The 27,740-nt window shown below is 37.2% G+C and overlaps 1 protein-coding gene across 1 annotated transcript in view; it reads right to left on the bottom strand.

The window, feature by feature from the left end:
• CUBN (cubilin) overlaps positions 1-27,740 on the bottom strand; it is a 256,725-nt gene that overhangs the window by 183,218 nt on the left and 45,767 nt on the right. Inside the window, exons 20-27 of the mRNA XM_019662920.1 lie at positions 27,118-27,283; positions 26,567-26,783; positions 23,265-23,395; positions 13,294-13,486; positions 11,816-11,976; positions 11,211-11,392; positions 10,166-10,322; positions 7,439-7,626 (exon numbers count right to left, since the gene is read on the bottom strand). Of these exons, the coding sequence (XP_019518465.1) occupies positions 7,439-7,626; positions 10,166-10,322; positions 11,211-11,392; positions 11,816-11,976; positions 13,294-13,486; positions 23,265-23,395; positions 26,567-26,783; positions 27,118-27,283 (1,395 nt within the window). The remainder of the gene's footprint in view (positions 1-7,438; positions 7,627-10,165; positions 10,323-11,210; positions 11,393-11,815; positions 11,977-13,293; positions 13,487-23,264; positions 23,396-26,566; positions 26,784-27,117; positions 27,284-27,740) is intronic.

Raw genomic sequence — 27,740 nt, 5'->3', positions numbered from 1 at the left:
CAGCGACTGATCTGCCTCGCCCAGGAAGAGTGCAATGATGGTGCCAACTTGGGCCAGTGAAGCAACGTCCTCCACAACTAGACTGAAGTACAAAAGGACAGCAACTTGTCTGTTCCCCTTTCCCCAATTCCCCAGCACTGTTCCCAACCCCCCAATTCCCCAATAAAAATCTTTAAAGGAAAAAGATTAATGGCAAATGCATTTGATAGAAGTCGCTGAAATAACCAAGAGGACTTGAAACTGATAAAAGTGGAAAAGGAAAAGACATAGAAAGGTATGAAAAGATGGAAGACAATAGTGACAAAGGTAACAGATAAGGAAAAGGGGGGGAGGGTGAAATCTTAGAATTAGAATTCAAAAATTGCAAAGTAAATCTGACATTTTTACATGAGATAAAGATAATAACAGTATCACCAAGACTTGTCAAGATAAAGCATATAATTCAGTTAGAACAATGGGAAAATAAGACCTATTGAAGAAGAAACATTTAGCAGCCCTTACAAGTATATGTTAAGAGGATGCCTATTAAAATATTTATAACATCCCACGAGATGGCTTTAAAGTGAGGATAAAATGTGCTGTCACAGTAGAAGTGGGCTATAGGCAGTGCTTTGTACTAGGGCTTGTGGGGGCCTCACTCAGTAGGAATCCCCAGAGATTTTGATTGTGTAGGTCTGGTGCGAGGTCTTAGAGTATGTTTTTCTAACAAGATCCCCGGGTGATTCTGGGATGCAGCCAGATTTAGTAGCTACTTGCAGGGGATTCATCCTCTAACATCAGCTTCTTCCTCAGTAGAGACTACAGGTTTTTCTTTGGTTTTTTTTTTTTTTTTTTTTTTTTTTTTTTTTTTTACAAAGGAACTATATCAAGACTTGTGCAGCAAAAAAGAAATACACAGGGGTGGCAATGGGGTGATCATTTCAACCATCTGGACACATCTCAGATGCCTTTTTCTGGAAAAAGCATGGCATCTGATGAATTCTTCATATGCTCTCCTCTCTCAGAAAGTCAATATTGAAGAAAAGTGCTACTCTGGACTCATTCTGGTCAGCAAAGAAGTGGTTGCTAACATAGAAGCGACTGAAACATTAGGAGAGGGTGATTGATGTCACTGGCCTGTGATGACTGCACACATCAGTCATGAGCCTCAGGTTTTAGGGAGCCAGGCTTCCAAAGGATATATGAGCCCAGGGACCAGAGAAATTAAAAATGAAAGAAGAAACAGAAGCAATAGAAAAAGGAAAGAAACTTTTAAAAAAATGACAAGTTCCACAAAAATTAAATTCTGTCCTCAAAGTCAGAAATAACTTTTGTGACAATAAAAGGGAAAACCTCTGAAGACATTAACTACAAAGAAAGGCATGGACCTTCATGGGAGCTTTCGGACCACTTTACGAGCACCCATACAAAATAGCTAAACTTTGGGAAACAGCATAGTTAGAAAAAAATGTCTATTTTTCAAAGCTATCATTAGGGCAAAAGAAAGATAAAAATATGGATTGGACCAACATCTGCAGAAGGTAGCATAACTTGATGGAAGGAAAATAGAAACATGCCTTATTATGATTTTGAAACTGGAAGGTGAGACACTGAAATCCAATTTAGAAGATAAGACAGTTAATTCTTTAAATAAACTTTTTTCAGGTTTAAGTGAATTACCTCCCACAGTATTGAAAGATACAGTCACTACAGAACTAAGTTTGTAACCTTGTTGAATTCGTGGGTATTTAAGAAATGTTTTGGTGAGCCACCAGAACCCATGTCTCTGACCAAAGATTCTGCCTCAGGCCACACACGTGATCTGTGAGCAACGCTGGTCAGAGGGCTGGACCTCACTGCTCCTGGCCAGAGCTGGTCATACTGCCTAGAGGGGTGCCCACCCATAAGCGGGCTAGATCCACGCCTTTGTAGTCAGGCTCAAAAAGATGGGCCACCTGTGTTGGTCACTTGTCCACAAGGAAAAGTCTGGCTGGTTGTAAGCATTTGAAGTAAATGATCATTGTGTAAAGATGCAAAGGCATGGCTGGGGTGGCCGTATTGAAATTAAAATCATCCTGTTGCAGAAACTCAGAGGATGTTTGTGGGGAAAGAGGGGAATGGAGTGTACAATGCAGGGAGAAGCCACAATGCAGTTAAAGAAGGGGGAGAATCCACTAAGCTGCCTGTTGCTGCCTCCTCCCAACATTTTAGTTTATCCTTTATATCATGAGATTTCTTAATTTCCTCAGAGTAACAGTCCTTCCATAAACCCTAATCTTTCTACATGGTTTAATAGGAGTGTGTACTTGCAACCAAGAATGTAAAGCAGGCCAGTGAAACACAGGAGGACTGCCAGGGTTCTAAAGGGAAAATTATTCAACTTCCAAAATGTGGGAAAGATTTATTCTGTGTCTCACAGATGAGTAAGATTAACAGTAATTTGGGGGGAAATTCTAAATTGGACACTAAAAATAATTTGTCAGCATGTAGCAAAAAGAGGAGATAATAATAAATGATTGCTGCTTATCCATGAAGGAGTCATGTTAAAATAATATCAATTTCTCTTAGTGACAGTGTCATTAGAATGGTAATCCAAGGACTCCACTCCCTCATGTCATTTCTGAGGGGGACAGAAAATTGTGAAAGAGTGTATAGACAGAGGGTGGGTGGTGTCATGGCTAAGAGTGGCCTGGAGCCACAGTGCCAGGTAGACAGCCTGGCTTTGGCACCTATAACCTTTGTGGACAACCTGTATTTGTCTCACCTGTCAAGTGGGGATAATATTTCCTACATTATACAGTTGCTGTCATAATTACCTGGCAAATAATAACTGCTCGGTAAAGATCAGCTATTATTATTACCGAGTTGTTTGAATGATGCTGTCGCAAAATTGTTCAATAATAGAGCATTTTAACCAAAGAAATCTATCATTTTGGAGTATTTGAATTAGGCGCCATCTTATTTGACGTTTTTATCAATCATTTTAGAAGAAGAGTAGACCAATGGCCAATGAGTCTATATGCAAATGAATAATGCTCTACAGACCAGAGAATCAGGGTTTAGAGGGATCACGATATGATGGAATTCTTAGGCAAAATAGTCAAGTATAACTTTCTAGGGATAATAGCCTATGTATGGCTATGAAGCCATTACAATTCATGTTAAAGTAACCTGGAGATTATAAATCTTAATATAGTCCAACATTATACTTGAGTAACAATAAACTCATTTAACTTCAGCCTACAATATCAGAAGTATATGAACCCGATAATACAGTCCCAGCATACTTGGCCCTGGCCATGTCAGTTAGAGTGTTCCATCCAACCCTGGGCCACATTTGAAGAGACACTGATAGACAAGAGACCCTGTATAGGAGGGTGTCCCATGGGAGCTTGCCAGCTGAGGACCAGTTAGGGAAACAGAGAATGAGGATTGGAGAAAAGAGGCCAAGACTTGAAGGTGATTTGCTCAAGAGAAGCAGACACTGAATTCATGGACTTAGACTTCAGTCTATATTCACTCTCGGCCCTTCACTGCCTCTTCACACACGTCTTGTTCCTGCTCCCAGGAACTGGAACTGCTCTGCCCAGAATCACACTGATCTCCAAGGGACACCCCCAACCCTAACCTTTCTTGAACCCTTGGGAGTATCTCCCCTTGTTGATCACCATCACCTTCTATCATGCTCTCAGCTTCCATGACACAGTAACCGGTCATTTTCTTCTTCCCTTTTTCTCACCACACACGTGCTCCCTGTCGACCTTAATTATGCCCTGGCCTTCCTGTCCATCTCTGTGCTGATGTCTCCCAAATCTATCACTTCTGGCTGCATATTCAGTCACCTCTAAGAAATCTCCTCTTCCACGTGGAGACTCAGACTCAAAATAAAAAATGAAAAAGTGATGGACCAGCCGAGTGGCATGATGGTTAAGAACTGGCTTGGGATGCCAGAGGGCCCCGGTTTGGATCCCACTATGAGGGCCAGTGACACTGCCCTCCACAGCTAAGATGCTGAACAACAGCTTAACCTGGAGCTGGGCTACCATGAGTCACCAGCGACGGCGTAGGCTGCAGCCCCTGCTGAAGTAGGTTGCCATGGGCTACATGTGTAGCCAGCAGCCAGCGTGAGCGGCCAGCAGCCGCAGTGAGCGGCCGTCCAGAAGCCGGTGACTGATCTGCCTCACCCAGGAAGAGCACAATGATGGTGCCAACTTGGGCCAGTGAAGCAACGTCCTCCACAACTAGACTGAAGAACAAAACGACAGCAACTTGTCTGTTCCCCTTTCCCCAATTCCCCAGCACTGTTCCCATCCCCCCAATTCCCCAATAAAAAAAATCTTTAAAAAAAAAAGAAAAAGTGAAACCAAGATGTAAAATACAGAAAGAATCCTTCAAGTAGGCTTCTCATAACTATATGAATAATATCGTCTTACTCCTTTAAGCAAATGACCCTTCCTTCCGTTGAATATTTTATCTCCAACGCTCTATCATTTTGTTTTGCCCAGAGGACAACATAATAAAAGATGGATTTGATTCCCAGTGGGATCTTTACCAACCCACACCCCTCAGCAAAGTGGCACACAATGTCCAACCAGCACCTAATCAAGTCCTGTTTCAGTTGCAGTTTTATTAATTCAAAATAACTCAATTCTGGCAGCAGTGACAGTCACTCAATTGAAACTTAGCTAAGTCACTTGAAAAAAACCTTTAACCAGGAGTTATTAAAATAAGAAAACTCGATTTTTTTGTGTGTGGCTTTTCTCTCCTTAAATGGTTACTTGTGCTTTCAAATTTTCCATCATAGACTAGCCATTGTAATGGCTGTTCTGGTCTTGCCCCTTGGCTTACAGACATGGAAAAATGAAACCTCCTCCCTCTGGCAGCAGCATCATTCTTTGGAAGCCTTTGCTGAACTTCTGGCTCTCATTCTGTATTTCTGCTGCTTTCACCATCAATGTTGCACAAGATAGATGGCGTGCCTCTAACATCATCTGTGAAGGGCCCCTCCTGAGCTGTTCTGCAGTCATTGGGACAAGTAGTTTTTACTTGACAGTTTCCAAACACCTCCAAAAATGATCTGATGGGCCCTGTCACCATTCCATTCTCAAGTACATCCAGGGAGATGCAGTCCAGCTCTGGAAGGGTTTCTTCTCATTTCCTCTCCATGCTTTCTGCCAAAGGCTCCTCCAAAGCCCAGTTCAAACGCTTCCTACTCTCAGCAGCTCTCTCTATTGTGCTTGATCAAATCACTATACGATGCCTAGCATTTTGTAACACACACAGCACTCTGCATGGCCATGAGCTCTAGTTTGGTTTGCGCTCAAAGTGGTAGAATTGCAGCAAAAGTGTATGGTTTATGCCAAAAGGCCAGTTTGGAATTCAGTTCTTTCTCATAAACTAATAGCTACCACTAGGCTGATGCTAAAATAAGGCTGTGCTATTCAATGCCACCTGAATTCACTTTAATTTACTGAACTTACATAAGATCCCAGCACTGAAATCAGGGCCTGGGTTATAAAGTTGGTAGAAGACAGCTTACACCTTCAAAAAGCTCATGGGGTTAATCACAACTGGTAAAAATGTGGTATGATAAAATGCTGTGTTTGAGGTATGAACAAGGGTCTTTGAAAGCAACTTTTCCATTTTTTCTAAGCACAATCAAGATCTTACCATATGAAAAAAAGAAAAAGATAGATACTCCAGGTAAATGGAATGAGACAAGCACACCATTATTCAGCTTGTGAAGACCATTTAAATATAATACTATATCATGGAAAGTGGACTTAAAACCATTGTCAAGTTTTTTGCTTGTAAGTTTGTTTTATGATGTGTCATATTTTATTTGAATACTAGTAAATATATCTTCTAATAAGTAAACACAATGGCTATTTCCATGATATTGAACTTCTCTAAATACAGGTGGTGCCAAAAAAATTTATACTCATTTTAAGAAAGGAAAAAAATCTATTAAAATTGTAATACTCAATATATACCGATAACAAAAGATGAATGAGTACAAGTCATGTTTTACTTCTGCAGTTACAAGAGGTGCTCAAAGTGATTACCATCAGCATCCAGACACTTCTGATTACGGCAGACTACTGCTTGAGCAACGTTGACCAAAGTGTCCACTTATATACATTTTTTTGAAACCCCTGGTCTAAAGCAAGATTTTTTTTTAACCCATAAAATTATCCCTCAGAAACAAGGGAATTCATATATTCAGGACCTCACAAAGCCTCTCAAAGTACAAGAAGCTTTCTCTCCTTAGTTTTGAAAAACAAAAGTGTTATTTTAAAAAGATGTTGTTAACCTCAAACAATCTCAATCAATGCTAGTTTTTTTTTAAAGAGGAAATGATGAAAAGAGGGGTAACAAAATTTTACAAGGATAAAGTATTTTTTCTACATCCTGAAAGTTACAAGTGTTGGATGCTGGAAGTCTTTGCAAGCAAGACTGCTAAAAATCACTGATCACCTTAAAAAGAAAAACACTAAAGCACTGTTCTGTGGAGAGGCAGGATGGAGGATAAAGGTCCTAATGTTATCAGAGTTGGTACTTGTCACTTCAGAAAAGATTTCTAGTGAAAACATCATATGTGGATTCAAAAGTCTTATATATTAACAAGGTAAATGGATATGTAAAGATGATGTGTTAGGTGACTGATTTTATTAATGATGAAAACTAGATGTTAAAATATATGTAAATAGTTTGAGTAAATTGTTTTATGAAGTGTGAAAGTGGAAACTAATATTTCTAAAATTAATACAATAGTTTATAAACTATGTAATTTTTATATGAATGCATAATTACATTCATAAAGTCAGTAAAATAAGTAGCTGAGTAACTTTACAATCTACAGCCCTAAAAAGTTGCATAGGAAAGTTAGCAAAAACGCTTTTGTAAATAGTAGCTTACTTCATATTTTGGGTTGCCTAATTTTCAAGCAAATTTTATTGCATAGCATTATATACAGTGTCGCTGGTGGTCAATATTATAACAAACAGAAACTTCTGTTTTACAAAAAGAAAAATTAACTAAAATGAACACAAATTTCAAAATCAATCCAAGACTCAAAACCATGATTCCTAGTATCAGGCAAAATATGTATTAAATAGAACCATGATACCGAAACATTTTCTGATCTCTTGTTTATAGAGAACAAACATTAAAAAAAATAGAAGTTATTCTTCTACTTCTGCATTATTTAAATGATATGAGGCCAGTCAGCCCAGATAGTTCTTTGTGTATATAATTCAGTAGATTAAATATCCTTAAACGTTAAGATTTTGCAGTGAAAGAGACACGAAATATAGCTGCTCAAACACCATGGGTAGATGGTATATTATAGATGTGCAGGGCAGCGTTAGGGGATCACTCCTACAAAGCACGACTTCCAGCTTGGCCTGCCTAACTGGATCTGAAAATGCGATGATTTATTAGGCTTCAGAATACATACCTCTAAGTAGTCTGTGGAGCAGTTTATGTGGTTTTCCAATTCAAATCCTAAAAATGTGTAATTCACCGTGTTGCCAGTTGTTGCTTGGATGGTCCAGTTGCAACGCTGATTCTCAGAATAGGGGTTCGGATAATGGATACTCTCTAAGATGCCATAGGTTCGATTCACAATCAGCACGTTCTTACACGCTGGAAAAAATAACCGTGACTGTTAAGAACCACTATCATATAATCATAATTGCTCCAAGATGTGTGTGCAATTTTCCTTTAAGAAAACATCAAGATTGTGTGTGTGTGTGTGTGTGTGTGTTACACCATTTTTACAGTGATAGGGTCTCCTTTTAAAACAAATGTAAAATAACACGTAAGTGAATCCATCAACTTTAAAGTGTCATGAAAATTGCCTGTGTTACAATGGGTATCCAGTTCCTGTGCCCTGGTGGAAAGCAGCACAACTCAGCACTACTCAGGGACCCATCAAATTTCTTCGCTTCAAGAAATGGATTGAACATTCTGTGCCTCTGTTTTCCTAACTCTAACATTTGGAAGGGACAGCAATCCTGACCTTTATATTCAACAGTTTAAAAACATGAAGCTCTATGTGAATGCTAAAAATGAGTAACAACACGGCTTTGTGGAATTCAAAAGTCAGCATGAAATTCACAATAAAGGCTCCGTTATTGCTGTAGTTAGTCATCAGGAAGTACCAAACGAATAGAGGGAATGTAAAGGACCTGAAGAGGGGATAGAGCTACGTATGGCTAGGCCTGGGGGTCTGTGCCACATGCAGCCAGACTTAATGACCAGAACAAGGCAGACGCATGCCTTTTCTCAACTCTTTTTCATACGGTCGGTATGATGTGCAATAAAAGAGAATGGGAAAATGTATGTTATATTGAAACAGTTTTCTCTGAAGAATGTGGTTCATAGGTGCATTTCTACTACCACGTTAGTTCATGGCAGGTGGCTGGAACACCATTTATAAACTTTGGTTTGGAAGAGTCTTCAAAAACTTCCTTTGCCGGATAATGGGCATACTCCAACTATTTCTCTCTGAAAGTTTTTAGGTCATGTTTTTATCCACAGAGGGTTTTTAAAGAATGATTTTGTTGTGGTAGGTGCCTGTCAGAAGTTACACCTGTGAGGCAGACAGGTGTCGTGTGCCTCAATGATGACAAAACGGGGCAGAGGAAAATGCATTCCATTAAACCATATGGACTGCCCACAGTGCTCAGAAATTACACTATCTGTAAATCTTCAATTTCAAATGGCAAATCATATGGGAAATCTCACAGCTTAGCTCTGATTTTACTTCTAAGGACCTATCTCCCATGTACACTAAGTTACTCCTTCAGTGTTCTGAAATTGTGAGAGAAAAATAAAGTATCACAGGAATGAAAAGAAAAGAATGGGACCTTCAATAAGCAATCTGACTGTAACCAAGAAACAAATTATCGCAGCAATAATAAAATTAGAGAAGTGATAATATGCTCAACCAATCATATCCCTGCTAGAATTTGGGAGAGCTTTTTACACACTAATGATGAATTTCTGAAGAACAAATCTATGTATCATTAAAATTTAGTATTCAAAACTATCTAGAATTCAGCCTAACTCCCAATGTAAGTGAATGGGAATCTTCAAATTCACATCTAATCAAGGTTAAACATTAATACTCTCAACTAATCCAAAGGGATATTATATATTCAGATTATGATTTTATGACTTTCAATTCCTTTTTTAGGCAACTGTGTCAAAATTATAGATAAATTTAGATTCCATGGGCCAAGGAACTGTACTTTCAAAAACACAAGTAAAGTGTTTATTAAATAACAGAAATTCAAGGAAACCTTGTTTTCTTGAATGTCCATTTTGAAACTAACTTTAGAAAGTATTTCATTCTAGAGCTAGAACAAAGCTTTTGCCATCACCTAATTTAATCTTTTTTTTAAGAGAAAAAAAAAATCATGGAACCCTAGAGAAGAAAAGTGACCTTCAAGGGTTAGGGGGTTGGACAAACCCCTGGGGCCCTGGACTTTCTGTTCAATACTCTTGTAATTCCACCAGGTTGCCTCATGGGAAAGCAGATTTTAAAATGGCATCCCTACAAAGACCAGATTTTTCCACAGTAAAGAATGTGCCTCTTAGGCCGGCCAAGTGGCTCAGTTGATTAAGCACTCAAGAGTGCGAGCTCTGAGAAATAGCAGTTCGAGTCCCGGCCCGAGCTGAGTTGCTACTAGCTGCCAACAGGTGGCAGGATGGCTTAGCTAAAAAAAATAAATAAATAAAAAGAATGTGCCTCTTCTACATAGGATTCACAAGGACCATAGTTTCCCTTAATAAAATTAAGGTGTCTTTTGCAGGACAAGACTAAAAAATAGTGCGGGAGATACTATGTGCAATGGAATAATGTCTAATTAGAAGATTGTAACGTTTGATACAAATGAAAACCCATTAGCTCTTAACCCGTGACCCTGCTCTTTAGCTGAATCGCAACTACCTCAGCATGTGACTCCTCTGAGTTCCTACAGCTTACCACATGCGTTAGTTATATGATAAATGTAATGCATAAACATTTCTCCCTCAAACTGAGTTAAATTTTTCCCAAAAGGAGGTGAGATTTATTGTAGTGGTTCAAACCAATGGGTTCTACTTATTTCAGTTCGTTTCGTTCATCAAGAGATTGAAGACTCATGACAGGCACTGAACAGCCAGTATGCATACTTACTCTGCTGGTATTTGGCCAGGAAACCACCTCCTTGTTGACCTTCATCTGTCCTCAGTTTTAAAAACATGCTGTCTCCACTAGAACGAATGAGAGGCGGTTTATCACTCCCACAAAGCTGAGTTAGCAGATGAGAGCTGGTGCTCGGGCCATCATATACCTTTAATAAAACATTTTAAATGTCAGATGATTATGGCTATAAACATTATGTAAAGGCCTCAGTAATACTTCAGAAGTGCAAGAAATACATATAAGACATAACAGAAGAATAGCCCTGAATCAAAATATTGGATCGTTGGGAAAGTCATGATGTATTTGTCTATGTTTTTTAATGCAAAAATGCATCATGACTTTCCCGATGACCCAATACCTTTAAAACTTATATTAAAGTGTCCATAAACTTGAGCCATGAACTTGGGCCATTTAACCATGGCTGTGTATAATAGTGAGGGTGTGAACCCAGGCTGAAATCTGAAAAATGAAAATAAAAGACTAATACATATTTTTGAAACTGTAGCTGTTATCAGTAGTCCTCCTTGCTTTTTTATTTCATAGCTTATAATTTATGACACTTTAATATGTTTTTCATTTAGATTGTTTTTTAATGGACAAGGCAGAATTGCTGGTACTATGAAAAGCCCTATTTGGATGCTTCAATTATCCTCTCTAATTCATCCATATAATCTTCTCGATTGTTATTTTTCACTTCATATGTAGAAAGTACATAGATAATAATTATGATAAATCTCATAACCTTTTTCAGGAGGCTTTTAACCATATTTTAGTAGTCCAGATTTTAAATACTTCATAGTATACCAAGTCATTCAGTAATACAGGCTATTCTTAGAAGGCTGTCACTTTCAACAAATTTTCTATCAATATTTAATTTTGCTTAAAATGTTTATGCGGATGTTTAAACAAGATGGCCCCCTTCCCTAAATGTCAAAAATAAACAAAAAATAAAAAGAAAAATGAAAATAAAAATAAATAAAAATAAACACATTTATGCATGTTGGGCGAGGCAGGAGCAGTGAAACCTTATACATACAGCCAGATAATCTAAAGTGCAGTTTGGGTGATGCTCCAAGTGAAAGTCTTCAAATTCCAGTTCAAACGGGCTGCCATGGCTGGACTGCAACCACCAGTAGCATTCGGAGCTGTGGTAGTAGGGCATGGGGTAGTTGGGAGACGTGAAGGTGCCAGTGGGTGTGGTGAGATTCCCCCCGCAGCCTACAGGAGAAACAGATGGAATGAGGCATACGCTTTCCTTTCCGGTACAACTGACTCTACTTGTCTAAATCAGGCTGGTGCTACTGTTGCTCCCCTTTAAACCAAGTTGCAAAGCAACTACATCCCCAAAAAGCAGCTAGCCTAGAATCCTAATTCTTGTCGGTGCACTTTTCTCTTCCTAACCAAGACGACCAGTCTGATGAAAGATACTGGGGAGCCAGAACATTTCCCCTTACTTTGTCCTTCAAAAACAAAAGGCTGCTGTTAACTCAGAAATATTGATCATGTTGAAGTTAATTACAAATAGTAATCACAAAACATAACTGGAAAAAAAAAATGAATAAGAGCATGGCAGTCCAAGAACCAAGAAACCAATCCAATTGGACCCTCCAATCCAATCCAGGATAGCTCTGTGCTACTTACCTGTTAGTGATCCATCCCAGTGAGCTGAGAATCCAGACCTTGAGTCAAGTAAGTCAGTTTTAAATTGTAACCATAGTTTGTTACTGTGCGAGATGATTCTTGGAGGTAGATTTGAGCCACAGTATTTTCCCAGGGAGGGTGAAGTTTCATAGCCTCCATCTCTGTAACAAAATACAGATATCAACAGTCATTAGGTTATTGATAACACTACCGTATAAACAGTTAACATTATTTGAACTTTGAGATCACAGATTAGCATGCATCAAGCAACTCTCTCAAACATACTCTACAAAACACAATCTCAAGTTTTGAATTTATTAATTGTATTTGAATAACTTAATAAAAAGTAACCATCATTTATGGATGGCATGACATTTTTTATAATCAACTGCGAACTGAGATAAAGTGCTTAATCTTCTCTCTCTCAAATGAAGTGTCTGTCAAATGTGTCACAGAACACCAAGTAAAGAAACTATAATTATTAATAGTGTAAACAAATGCTGCTTAATTTTACAGAGAAACCTTAAATGTTTTCCTTCTAATTTGAAATTATTCAAAATTTAATATATCATATATGACATATTTAGCAAAATTTTAAAATGCTTCTTTTCCCAAAAACTTTAGGGGGGGTCTTAAATATAGTTTATAATCTGTAGCTTTTACATGCCTAATAAATAAATAAATAAAAAGGATACACTCGACATTAAAGTCCAATGATTAATTGCTATAAATTAAGAAAAGTATATTATAATATTTTAGCATGATATGGTATAACTGTGATTTATTATTTTAGTACCTTACTTTATATCATAGAATAAAATTTACTATAAAATAGTATAAGATTCCAGGCTTTTGAAATGCCAAATAAACTGACACAGATGCACACCAAATTGACTAGGCAAATTTAACTTAATAAAATGATCTGGGTAGATTTCAATAGATAATTTATCTTTCGTGCAAATATAACTTTTAAACACATTCTTTCAAAGTAGCAAAGAATTGAAAAAATGCTTTGCACTGAAATTCACAAGCCTAGGCTTTAATTATTTGAACACAAAAAACTTTGTGAAAACCTTAAGGTAAAGTTGCTATCTTAGCATCATTTTGTGATATAATCAGACAGTAAACAAGCCTAAAATTTGAACTGTTTTTACATAAAGAAAGGAGATATTCGACAACAGCAAATATCTAATTTCAGAGTGGTAGTACATTTGTTTTTTATGCCCAAATAAAATCTGGAGTTTATTTTCAAATATTCCCAATAAAAGAATCGCTTCAAAATAACCACTGACTCTTACACAGTTTTATAGTTTTCTTCTGTTAAATCAGGGTCCAAATGACAAACTTCATGTCATGCCAGAAAGAGTACAACAGGGAGCCTTCCATAGAATTTCCATATTTTTTCCCTAACCTTTCCAGGAAAGATTATGAATGAAAACAAACAACGAAAAAGATTGTGATAAAATAAAGGCGCTTACTTGATGACCACAAAATCTGCTAAGCATTCTCCACCGATGGCCTCCTCCAAGGAGAAATTTGTGAAGTGCAGTGCAATCTGTTGGCTGGCGTCCACCGTGATCCGATAAATGCATTGCCAATTGTTGGGGTAATTATTAGGGAAGTTTGGAGACATGAAGCTCCCAGATAATCCTGTATAGTCTTCCAAGCATACTGTGAAAATCAATAGACCACAAGAGAAAACAAATTGAAAATATTATGCTACATTTATAAGACATTCAGTAATATATGCTTGGTTAATTTGTGTCAGTGTACTTGATTTTCAACAGGCCATTCTGAAATGTTCAAGGAATGATTTCCTTTCAAAACTAAGGTTTTGAAACCTCAAAAGCAAACATAATTGTTAATAGTAAACCTAAGCTAAGTAGTGGAAATTTGTTATATATAGTGTAAATGAACCACTTTTTATGTTCTTAAAAGTATTATATTTTTTTTCTAATTCATGGAAATTACCATAAACATTACAAAGGAGGTTCCACTACAGAAATCATAGAGGGGGCCTAGAAATAATTCAGTTCTGTTCTTCTTTTCATAAGCTTCCTTTAAAATGGTTTTCACCAAAGCATGTGTTTATGAGACATGACAAAGCAGTTACCTCCACCAAGCAGTAAACAGTAGGACATGAGACTCGGGGATCAAAGTGACCTTACACCAATGCCCAGCTCAAACACTGACAAGCTATGCAAACTTGGACAAGTTACTTCCCCTCTCTGAGCCTCATCTTTAACATGGAGATAACTATCTTTGAGTGTACATACAAGGCTTAGAGACAATGCAAGTAAAGGTTTTGACACATAGTATATGCTCAATAAGTGGAAGTTATCATCAATATGTTTCAAGATAGACCATAAAAGAGTAAAAAAAAGCAGAGCATAAATTATGAGAAATAAATTAGATCACTTATATAAAACATTTAGGTAGTACTTGGATAATTTTACATCCTAAACATTAACTGTTCTACTTTAAGAGTTTAGGCTTTACCTGTCCAGTCCTTCAGACTCTATATTTGCTAACCACCCCAGTCCATCTCCTATGCTCTCCAAATCTGAGGTATTTTCCAAAGAAAATCTCGTTTCAATGCATTTTAAAATATATCTTCATTTGTATCTGGTAATAACATAAATTTAGGGTCCAGGAGCAGACACAAGTCTCCAAGTGAAAGGTTTTGGGGGAGAATGAGCTATTGTATTTAATCATGAGTAAAAAACAAAAATGAAGATGTTTAGGTATGCTATTTCCCCAGTTGCTGTTGTACTATCATACTCAGAAAAGAACAGAGGAGCCACTAGTATTAAGAGCACAGAGTTGCATAGAAAATATTACAGGTTCTGCTATCTATATATAGCTTTCAGAGTTCTTTGAGATTCACATATTTGACTTTATAGAGAGAAAATATTCATCAAATATTTGGTTGACTCAATTTTAAGCAGCAAGCAATCAAAGCTCTTCTGTATTGAAGGAATTGACAGTGGTACTTAACTGCAAAGAAGAATGTCAAATACTTTCCTATATTTTTCTACAGTCTGCCAAGATATTTCTTCAAGGGGGAGGGAAGGAAGGAAGGAAGGAAGGAGGGAAGGAAGGAAGGAAGGAAGGAAGGAAGGAAGGAAGGAAGGAAGGAAGGAAGGAAGGAAGGAAGGAAGGAAGGAAGGAAGGAAAGAAAGGAAAGAAAGAAAGGAAAGGAAAGAGAGAGAGAGAGAGAGAGAGAAAGAAAGAAAGAAAGAAAGAAAGAAAGAAAGAAAGAAAGAAAGAAAGAAAGAAAGAAAGAAAAGAAAAGAAAGAAAGAGGGAGAGAGGAAGAAAAGAAATGGGAGGAAGGAAGGAAGAAAGGACAGGGAGAAGGCAGGGGAGTGAGGGAGAGGGACAGAGAGAGAGGGAAGTGAGGGTAGAGATGGTAGATTAAGTATTTCAGACCCAGTAATGAGTATTAATTACTAAGATAAAAACTGGATCACATGGACATTAAATGAAGGCTATGACCCAGTCTTCCTGAGCTGACGGGACTGACAGATTCACTGACCATCCCAAATCAAATATCTAGAGCAATTACCTATTCTTGTCACTTATTCTTAAGGAGATAACGTTCCTTGCTTACCCACTCTACTCCCATAGGAGAAATATAATTGCATTGAATATTTCTAATGCAACTTGCAATTAATCTGTAGGAGAATGGCTTGTATAATCAGGTTCCCACATAAAGGAACCTAATTTAACAAAATTTTTGCGAAGTCGTGATGAGCAATTTCCCTGTACCTTGTCCGTATGTAAATCATTATTGCAGTATGATGGTGGTGGTTTGTTAATCCCTACTAAAATGCTGATTTACATATCAAGCTTCTTTTGCATTGCTGTCACAAAGGTGAACACAGTTCGTAATGTATTCAAATGATCTTCACACTGTTCACTGTGTCTAAAATGCTTTATCTAACAACATTCCCCCTCCCCCAACACAGTCTTTAATAAATAAACTCTTACCCATCATTTAAGGTCCAATTCCAATATCACTCCCTCTGTGAAGCCTTTTCTAATCAAGTAGAATTAAATTACTTGTGCTCAATAAAACTTAATGCAAATAACAATTTGAGCCCCAAACATATTTTATTGTGACTGTTTTCATATGAGTATATGTCCTCTAACAGGCCTTGAAATATGAATAGGACCTTCTTAACCAGTATTAACTTTCACTTACCATAGTACCGGCTCAGGTCACATCTAATAAATAATTATTAAAATTATATTACATAATGCATGGAAAACTGAGAGGGGTGGACAAGTATCTAATTTCCTCTCACTCTCTCTGCCCCATCCTATTACCCTCTCCACTTCTCTTACCTCATTTTTCTTCTCCTTCCTTTCCTCCCTCCTGACTAGGATGAGATTCTTGAATATTTTATAGGATTTATTAAATCTAAATTATAGAAATCTCTGCTTCTAGCCATGACAAGTAACTAGTACTAGACTCCACAATGACTATAATAGTGTAATTTGTCTACCCGCCCTTTTCTTTATGCAAGTTTAGCTACACCTTTTAATTATATTGATATTATGAACTCCACCTTACTATTATTTCTTGCTTTGAACCATTAATCAAATTATGATATATTAATACAATGGAAGGCTACTGGTCAATAAAAAGAAAAGAACTACTTATAAATAGAACGATATGAGCAAATTTCAAAAGCATTATTCTAAGTGAAAGAAGCCAGCCCTAAAACGGTGTTCCCACTCATATTTGCTTTTGAACAGGCAGAACTAATCAATAGTGACAAGAATCAGGTCTGCAGCTGTTGAGATGGAAGATGTAGAGGGATAGATGAAAGGAACACCAGGATGCTATCTGGAATGATGATAAAAGTGTATGATATTTTTGAATGGAGTAGTGATTACATGGGGATACACATTTGTTAAAAACTATAAATTAATTTTACTTTATGAAATTGCAAAATAAAAATCTATGTTTTATTAAAAGTTAAAAGATCTGTGCAAAAACAGGTTGAGTTCTTAAAGGAAATACAATTAATAATTCAGATACCCAATAAATAATAAGTAAAATTAACATAGAAAAATGGAAAATATTTTTGAAGGTATAGCTGCTATAAATATTAATAGATAATTAATATTAAAATTTTATTGTAGTTCTATGAGATACACATATTTAATTTCACAGAGAGAAAAACAATGGCTCTCTGAACTCTATGTGTTTGTTTCTTAAAGGCTGGTAACGCCTCTTACCGAACACTGAAATCTGTACAATGTTTGTTTTCTTCCCTTGACATTATAAATGGCTCTTTGTGGAAATTAAATTAACATGGAGAAATACTACTGGTAGGCTTTGGTTTCCTATTTTGTTTTGCAATAAAGCACAAATAATTAAAATTGAATATATTCCCATAAAAGGATGTACATGTGTTGCCATATTTCTTACTTCATCAATACAAAATGCAAACATAAAAATGCCTTTTGTTTTTATCTTATGTTGCCAAGGGAAAACTCATATCCAGTGGCAGTTTACTTTTTATGATGCTCTAACAACATTTACAAAGAGATAAGGGGAAAAGGTACATTTCTTCCATCCAATATATTCAACTGAACTAGCAATAGAAAAGCATCTCTCTGAAGAGCAAAGACAACTCTTGACAGGCCTCACATATCTTTCTTTCTGACCAACTTCAAAAAAAAAAAAGTTAAGAAAGGAAAGAGAAAATATACAATGTCCTCTGTGGACCATTATACAATCACAAAACTCTATCTTTCTAAAAATCATGATGCACCTTTGCCTCCACTAAGCATTTGCCAATAAGTTTTAGTAACAGCATTCAGCTCATTATCAAAGGAGAAAATCCGAAACATAGATAGTCCTCCAACCCACAAAGCAATGATGATATATCAGTCCCATACAATGTGGGTGACGGGAATAGAATCAAATGATCCTGTGGATTTGAGAATGTATCTCTTAGGGAGGCCCTAGACTGTGGGTAATGGCCCCACCATACCTCTCTGCTTTGCCTTATGTGATAATGTATGTGGTTATCCAATTACATTAGCGAGCCATCTATAGGCGATGCTTTCTAAAATCATTTATGAGATGTTTTAGTCTGAATGAATCCACATGACCTCAGAGTTTCTAGGTACGTGCTAAATAATAGTCAAACCAGGAACCATCATCAGCTTCTATCGGCATACTTGGTTTAACAATCTTCAAAGTGAAGACTTGAGGGAAGGTACAATAGAATTACAGGTCCAATTTTTCCTTTAGGAAAGAGGAACCCTCCCTAACCCAAACCTAACATTTTGCTCTACAATTCGCTGCTAGGCAGTCACAGTCACTGCTTTTCCTCGCAGATGACTAATTCAAATGAATATGAAAATAAACTAACTCACTAAAGCAGCTATTGTAAAATTGTACTTGGATATCAGTCATTATATTTTAAACCTGGCATAGTCATCATGCTTTACAGCTATTATGTAATTTTCACATAGAATGTCTCATTGTATCTTCCCCAACTATGTGAAACAGCCACTTACAACTTCCACTTTTTAGAGAGGTACGTACAGATGAGGGATCTGAGACTCCTGGATGGTAAGTGTTAAAATCACTTAGTTGGGACATGCCAATGGGAAAATGTGAGCCCAAGTCCTCCCTTTCCAAATCCTGTGCTCTTTAATGATCCCTGGTTTCTCTATGCAGGAAATGTCAATTTAGAAACGGTGAGTAGAAGGCTAGGAATATCACAATTCAATGTTTGTTTGTTTGTTTGTTTGTTTGTTTGTCTGTTTTTATCATTTTCATTCTAAGGACTAAGAAATAATAATACGTTAAATAAATCTGAACTGGGGAGTTGCTGGGGTACCCATATAAACAACAATATGAGAAAATACTGACCAGTAAGAAAGTAAATCATGAAAAGATCAATAGACTTACTAAAAAATCCTTTGCAGAGGGAAACTACCTGAATCTCACTGCAGAAAATACAGAATTCAAGGCGGATGGAAAGAATCAGACATTCTTCTAAGTTAGTATCAGGTGGGAATCAGAACCAAGAACCAGAACCTTCAGCCTGGCTTGCACCACATCATGGGAAGTACTTTCTACCACGAGCAATTACAGTCGGATCCGCCATTACATCTCAGTTGTAATTATACAGTGATTTATGTGCTAAGAGTTGACCTTCAGAGTTTCTGAGGAACTGCAAAGTTTCACTAGAATCATTTTAATTGCTTGGTGGAAACCCACCCTAGACCTATTTGAGTTAGAATTTCTGGGTAAGACCCTGATACCTGAATTTGTAACAAGAAAATCCTACCCCAAGTTTCTTACGAACAGTAGAGTTTGGGAAACCTGCTCTACTGGATTTAAGTTTTAAAACAGATACACCAACTCTCTCTATTCGTTTCTTCTAGAGAAACCCTCTTTCACCTTTCTTGTAATCATTCCTTGATTTCTCTTAGATGCACCATCTAGCTCAGTCCGAGATGACTGATGAGAAACAGCACCAGACACACACTGGGGGGTCGGTGGGAACGCTGAGCCGGGAGTGAGGAGGCTGGGAAAGTGCACTAGGGCCCACTTTTAACCCCATACTGATGTGGTTCTGAAACTTCCTGTCCATTCCCCCAGGCAACTGTAAAGCTCTTCTCTTTACAGAAAATATGAAAAACCCACTATGTTTCTACCATAGCTCTGAATTGAATGTTAGTGGCCACACCATGCTCAGTTCATCTAGAACGTTTCCAACAGCTAATCTAGCCATAGGAAGACAAATGGATTGAATGTTGGGATTGGATTTGGGGGTTTGGCTGCTAGACCAACTGGCTGTGTATTGTTGAGAGGATAAATTCAATTTTGGACTTCAATTTCCCGCATTTAAAAAATATGGTAATTGGACTAGATTAGTGTCTCGAGCTTTCTGATGCACCATAAAAAACACATTTGTATCAATCACGCACACACAGAGATATTGCTCTTTTCATAAAGTAACACCAAACTTTGTATGATAAACCCTGATACTTACTATCCTATTGCATACTTTCAACAAATGCAAGTTTGTTAAATGCAAATTCACACCTAATAAGTTAATTTCATGACCCACTAATGAGTCATGAATGTTGCAATGTTGAAAAATACTGAACTATAATAGATGTTATAGAGGTTTTCTTTGATTGTTAAAGTAGAAAATGCATCAAGTACATTTCTCTATATCTTATACTTTTAAAGTTTGCTCTTGGTAGGATTATATTAATGAATATGCAGCAGATGTTACTAGAATGTAAAATTACAGCTTAAATTAGTAAAGTTAATTAATCAATTACATTTGTAAGAAGAAAATCCTACCCCAAGTTTCTTATGAACCAGAGTGTAGGAACCCTACTCTACTAAATTTAATTTACAAATTAAATAAAGGTAAGTAATCTCACAGAATTGAAATGTTTCATACTTTAAATGAGCAAACATTTCAAACCCTGTCTTATGATCAGTTACGAAGAAGATCTCAAGAGTTTCTACCTGCAAACATTTTCCTCGTTAGTTTTTTGCTTCCATTTCCCCAGGCACATCTGGACGAAGGCAGATACAGCGCTGAGGGAGGGAGTCAAAGTAATGACCAGAAGCCAACCTCTCTCCTCCCAAACACATACTTAAAGGCTGACATCATAGCCCCATGGCATGTACTCCAGATGGAAAAGTAACTGGATTCAAAGTCAGGAAGCTGAACTTTTTTATCAGATGAAGACAGGAAAGAATTCAGCAAATTCACACCTGTTGTGCCAAGTAACTAGAAATCAAGAACCAAATACTGTCATTACTGCTTTGAAAATCACTTCTACTAGAGCAATAAATAAAATAGAATGAAGGCCAACGATTGAGCTTCCACTGATGCTTTTCCCTGATACTGTTTTATTAAGCAGACAGTTTAAAAACTACAATGACAACCAAAAAGAAAGCATCCCAACACTTCCCTCTTTCCAGGTGGGAGCCCACTTGGACTCAGGCTGCCTGGAGGGTTTGCCCACTGCCTGGCTGTCACCAGCCCCACAGCTGTCCCCTAAGGACTCTTCCCTGAGCCATCCTGCAGGGAAGGGCGGTCTCCCCAATTCATGAGAGCCTCACATCCTGCATTATGGGAAACCGAGACAGCCTTCTAAATGGTAAACTGAGTATGCCATATGGCTCCCTGGGCCCAATTATCTGATTGCTATTTAGAATATTTGACTGTTAGTCAGAACGATGAGTTCATCCAGCAGACAAGCAGGCAGGCGCACAGTGGCCAGTCAGGCTTGTCCAAGGGGCGGAAAGCAAACACTCCCTGGGCTGTGATTTCAGCCCCGTCTGGAACCAACAGAGGCCAAAGGAATGATTGTCACACAGGGAGGCCGACCCAAGAGTCTCTGAGTGTGCCACGCCAGGGTCGTCTTCTTTATCACTTCTTTTCTTCTCTTCATCAGTTTCCTTTTCTGTCCAGCTTGCTTCTCTCCTTTTTCTCAACTTGCTTTTCTTTTACCTATATCTTACCTTTCTGAATTTTTTTTTAATTAAAATTTAACTTTCACATCCTCCCTGCCAGATCATTTCGATGGCTCTTGGTTCTTACTGCACCATCTACTGCATTACAAGCTAGTGTGGTATTAGCAGCGCTGTTTTAGTGATCACAGAGATAGGTTTTCCTTTGCAAATTGTTACTAAGATGTATGGTACATGTTCAGGAGGCCCTGCCTGCATCATATATTATCTAAGACACAGCTAGTTTATTCAAGCAGCAAATTAAACTTGTGTTCATACAGTTGATTAGAGCAGGAAGACATCTCAAAGATCATCAAATCTAATCCTTTAATTTTACAGATGAAAAACCATGGCCCAGGGAATTCAAGGGACTTGTTCCAAATCCTAATCTAATATTCAATGTGGTTTCAGGCCAAATATATGAGGCAGAGAAAACTACAGAAGTATGGAAAATTGTGTGCGCGCTATAATTTCTTGAAAAGCCAATTTCGGTCACTGGGTGTTCACCGCCTGAACAAAGCCCAGTGACTATGTCAGTCGTAGAATATAACCGACTCTAACTGCTGGGGATTCCATTTCCATGTGCTTGAGCTGGATAATGAATTGTCTCCAAGAGAAGGTCCCACAGGAGAGAAATGTGTATGATCCTCTCACACTCAGGGTCCTGGAGAAATTGAAAGCCAGGCTATCAAAACATAGAGCTTGAATGACTGCAGAGAACAGCAGTTTTGCCTGACATGAAAAGTAGTGGTGAGCCACACAGAGGAGAAATGAATGAGAAATTGGGTAGGGATTTGGAGTGGGAGATTTTTTTTTAAATATTGATTGATTGATTGACTAATTTATTGGAGTGGGGGCTTTAAAAGATGAGTCCCTAGTGACCTCTGGGCATAAGACTGTGTTAGAGGGAGCGCATCTGGGCACAGGAAAAGCTCCCAGTCCTTTCTGAAGAGAGCATCCTTGACTCACACCATGCCTCTAGGGGCAATCCAGAGGCTGGGAAATGCTTGGGAAGCTCATATGTCTACTAGAGAGCCACACTAGATGGATAGCATGTTGGTCCATTCAATGTCTTTCTAAATACTATGCAAAAAGAAAACCCATATTCTCTAAAATGGGACACAACCTAGGTGGGCACATAAGCCTAAAGAAACATGACTCTCTTATAAATCTCATAGGCTTTGGGCCTGGGATATCTCCGGTTTACAAACAACCTCAAAGACCCTCCTTTCAAAGGATATTTGTTTCCTATGCTGCATTTACAAAGAGCAAAGCAATGATGAAAATTAAATAATAGGAAAAATACGATGAAAGGCATACATGCTAAATAGTTTCAATTTCATTAAGTCAAATTTAGAAATGTATATTTGCCAAGGAAACTTCCATTTCCCACCATAGAATTCCACGTAGTAGCCTCTTATTCTTATCTGTTGTTGTCCTTCTTTTAATTTCTTAATTTCAGTCTCTTTGATAGAAGAGATATAATTTTGGTAAAATTAAATCACAGAAAAGCTGTAAGAACTAGCTCCTGCATTCCTTTCGCCCAGATTTACTACATAATTGGATGCTGCCCCATTGCTTTCCCTCCCTGCTTTCTCCCTCTGACTTGCTCACTCCCTTAGTCTCTGAACCACTTGAGAGTAATTTCAAGACATCACATGTCTTTACTCCTGGAAACATCAGTGCCTAGTCCCTAAGAACAAAAACAATCTCTTGCAAACCACTACACAATTATCAAAATTAAGAAAATTTAACATTGATACAATACTCTTGTCTAATCATTACTCTATTATTAACAGGGGAGGCACTTAAGTTGCTATACTTCTCTCTAAATAGAGCTTTCATTGGGTGCCACAGGCTTGTGGATGAAGTATTGTCACAGTACTGCATTGTAATGGAGTAAATGAGACCAAGTATGCAAATGCTGTTTTGTTACCTGCTGATGCATTCGTTGCCTCGTATTCTATTAAAAAGCCTTCATAGGCGATGTCAGAGTCAGCCACAAACACCAGCATTAATGAGCTGCTACTGCTGGTAAGAGAGGGTGGGATCGATTTGCCACAATATCTATTTGAAACCAAGAAAGAACACAGGTTTAAACACTTGTAGTACACTTGAAATGATGTACCAAAAATTAGGACATGTAAATAATCATAATATCCTCTATGAACCTTTAAAAGCAAATATACTTCAGGCACAAACATGTACAAAGTTGCTGAAGGTCATTTTATTTGTGAATACTTTCCTGAAGTGGTTTTATGTGTGTGCCTAGCTGTGGGACTTATAATGTACAAGCAGTTTAATGAAATTAGAAATTACAATCTATACTAGGTTGTTATATAGCATATTAGGGAACATATTAATAGAAATGGAATAAGCTTACACAACAAAAGGAAACCATATATCATAAATTCAGAGACTCTAGACTCAGCTGTATCACTTAGAGGCATTATGACCTTGGACAGACCATTCAATCTCTATGTCTCAGTTTTCCCATCTCTAAAGTGGGACTGATAATAGTACCTATATCATAGAATAGTTTTGAAGATTTTATGAGTTAATATACTGTATCTAAAGAGCTAAGAACACTGCCTAGAATAGCAAGCCCTACATAGGTAAAATCTGTTATCTTTAAACACCTGGCCTATGCAGAGGTAAGTTTGATTACAAAGCCATGTCAAGTTTTTGCTGAATAAAAGTAATTTCATTCAGAAATATTATCCTAGTAAAACTAAAAGTAGAGTTGTAATAAACAACATTATGCCACAAGCTTTTTATTCTAGAGAAATACCTGTAAGAAGGAGTGACTAGAAAACAAAAATTCAAATCAAAGCACACTTGGTAAAATTAACCAAATGGAATAATGGGGGAAAAAAATAAAAACCAAAATAAGAGAAAGCATCGGATATGGGAACTGGATAATTTCTGAAGGATAAGAAAAAAATTGGTGTATAATACCAGTTCATTTTAAAATAGATTTGATATCTTGATTAAAAGAAAGATAGGTGAATTAATTAATATTTTAAATGTGTCTGTCTATGCCCATGTGTGCCAAATTGGGCAAGATCATTACAACAGTGTATGCCATTCAGCAAAAACAATGTATTTTACAATGATTATGCATCGAGTGCCATAAAAAAAAAAAGAAGAAAGTTTTAGAATGAAAGATTAAGACAAATAAGAAGAGGGAGACTAAACTTGGGAGAAAAGTTTAAGAAAATAATGGATGAAGAGAAAATGTTTATAAATGGATGAGAAAAAAATGAAATGCAAGAAAAAGAAATAAAAAAGATATTAGGAGCTTTCCACTTCCAAAAAAGATGTAATAACAGGGGCTAGATGTAAATTTGCACCTGAAACAACTAAAAATCTGGGCAAAATATACAAAACAATGACTTTCAAGATACCAGATATCAAGCAGTGAAGGGGGATGACTCTTCAGAGATGGGAAGCAAGTGACTTTAAAAGCCAAACTAGAAATGATCAAACCGTTTCCAAGTCACTTAACTGCATCCCAAAACAAAGCTCAAAAATACTTATAGGAATATAATAATGGTCAGTGCACAAAAACACAAAATTGAAAATGTCGGGCATTCTATCAAATATTATCAGGGATGAAAAGAAGGAGGAAAGTATAGTCCATACTGGGAAGAAAAACTGATCAACCAAAACATGGCAAGAAATGCCACAGATGACTGAATTAGCAATCAAAGACATTAAAATACTTATAACTGTACCATATGGATTTAGGAAGCTACAGGAAAAAATATTGTGTAAAGTAGAGATGGAAGATTTAAAAGATGGCCCAAATTAAACTTCTAGAAATGAAAACTACAATGTCTAAGATAAAAATAAAAATACACTTGATAGGACTAACAGTAGAACTGACATTACAGAACAGATAAGGGTACTGGCATACATAGTGATAGAAACTTTCCAGAACGAAACACACAGAGAACAAAGACTCAAAATCAAATGAACAGAGAATCAATGAGTTATTGGACAGTATCAAAGGGCCTAAGATACAAGTAATCAGAGTCCCCAAATGGGAAAGGGAGAGAGAATTTCAGGTAGTTCAAGAACTAATAGCCAAAAATAATTTGATAAAATTAGAAGTCCTGAGATCTGAGAAGCTCAACAAAAACATTATGCTGACTGATTAAAAAAAATCGGGGGAGGGGGGGAGGAGGGTACGTACAGCATGATTCCATTTTTATACAGTTCCAGAATATGCAAACTAATTTATAGTGATAGAAAGCAGGTTAGTGGTTTCCTAGGGAGGAGGACAAGGGGCAGAAGTGAGGAACCATCACAGGCAGGAAGGTGTTGGGGGTAACGGATGTGTGCATTACCTTGGTTTCAGTGGTGCCTTCATGGATGCACATGGATGCCCAGACTTAATTATGAAAAGCCAGTGCTACAGGGTAGTGATGTAGAAAAGGTCATTGAGAAGCATGTTGATCTCACCTCGTTTTTATAACATAAGGGTTTTTACCAACGTTCACTGAAGCAAGAAAATTTTTGTGTTACAAAAACCCTCAAAACGAAATAATCTCACCTCCCAAGAAATGTCTTAGAACCAGTGTCATAAATGTCCAGGTAGTCATTTGTGCAATTGTAATGAAACTCCATATGAAATCTCTTGAATATCAGATTAATCAGGTAGCCAGGTTGCACTAATATATGCCAGGTACAGTTAACACCATGGGGGTAGATATTTGGATGGCCAGGACTTTGAATGATTCCTGTGGGCTCTGTCAGAATTTTTCCACATGCTGTTAAAATAAAAATAATAATTGTCAGAAACAAGCAACCAACAAGCTACCTGAAATACAAAATAAAATAATCTGATCATAGCCTCTTAAAAGCTCAAAAAGAAAAAATATTCCTTATATGCCCCCTCAGGAAATCTAGTTTTACTCTTATTAATAGAAATCAATTAACTNTGGTTTCCTAGGGAGGAGGACAAGGGGCAGAAGTGAGGAACCATCACAGGCAGGAAGGTGTTGGGGGTAACGGATGTGTGCATTACCTTGGTTTCAGTGGTGCCTTCATGGATGCACATGGATGCCCAGACTTAATTATGAAAAGCCAGTGCTACAGGGTAGTGATGTAGAAAAGGTCATTGAGAAGCATGTTGATCTCACCTCGTTTTTATAACATAAGGGTTTTTACCAACGTTCACTGAAGCAAGAAAATTTTTGTGTTACAAAAACCCTCAAAACGAAATAATCTCACCTCCCAAGAAATGTCTTAGAACCAGTGTCATAAATGTCCAGGTAGTCATTTGTGCAATTGTAATGAAACTCCATATGAAATCTCTTGAATATCAGATTAATCAGGTAGCCAGGTTGCACTAATATATGCCAGGTACAGTTAACACCATGGGGGTAGATATTTGGATGGCCAGGACTTTGAATGATTCCTGTGGGCTCTGTCAGAATTTTTCCACATGCTGTTAAAATAAAAATAATAATTGTCAGAAACAAGCAACCAACAAGCTACCTGAAATACAAAATAAAATAATCTGATCATAGCCTCTTAAAAGCTCAAAAAGAAAAAATATTCCTTATATGCCCCCTCAGGAAATCTAGTTTTACTCTTATTAATAGAAATCAATTAACTATTGATAGTTGCTGATTCAGAAATATATATATTTTGCTTTTGAGCGTACTTTAAAATTTTTACAGTGTAGGTGACTACACATGTACAGTGTCGATTAATTTTTCATAATAATTTATTTCCATTGTTCACTTATTCTGACATAAGCCCAAGAGAAAATCACTCACCCAAATCTGCCGTACTGAACTTGGCTATGAAACCATGATTTTCAGTAGAAGAACTTTTCACAAATATGACATGAAGAAAATTGTACACAGATGTTATAAATGAAGGTATTTCTGTGCCACAATATTTTTTATTTTCAATAGAACCCAAAATGGAACTGCTACCAATCTAAGTAAAAAACAAATATTCAAATATTTATTTTGTTAGATATTTATTTTGGAAGACTACTTCAAGAATCTCTGAAATGGTTTTATTAAAATAGTAAAAGCCAATTTCAGAACATTTTGGTCACCCCGAAAGAAACTCCAAGCTCATTAGCCATCACTCCTCTTTCCCCTCAAATCCCAGCCCCAGGCAGCCACCAATTTACTTTCTCTGTCTATGGATTGTCTATTCTGCATTTCAAATAGATGGAGTCGTACAAGACGTGGTCTCTTGTGACTGGCTTCTTTCACTTAGCATAATGTTTTCCAGGTTCACCCATGTTTAGCAGGTGTCATTACTTCATTCATTTTTAATGCCATGCAATATTCCATTGTATGACTATACCACATTTTATGAATGCATTCATCAGTTGATGGACACTTAGATTTGTTTCTACTTTTGGGCTATTATGAATAATAAT

The sequence above is a fragment of the Hipposideros armiger genome, unplaced genomic scaffold (genome assembly GCF_001890085.2).
Source record: "Hipposideros armiger isolate ML-2016 unplaced genomic scaffold, ASM189008v1 scaffold_383, whole genome shotgun sequence".
NCBI lineage: Eukaryota > Metazoa > Chordata > Mammalia > Chiroptera > Hipposideridae > Hipposideros > Hipposideros armiger.
The sequence above is the reverse complement of the archived record's forward strand: the minus strand, read 5'-3'. Positions and strand labels throughout refer to the sequence as shown.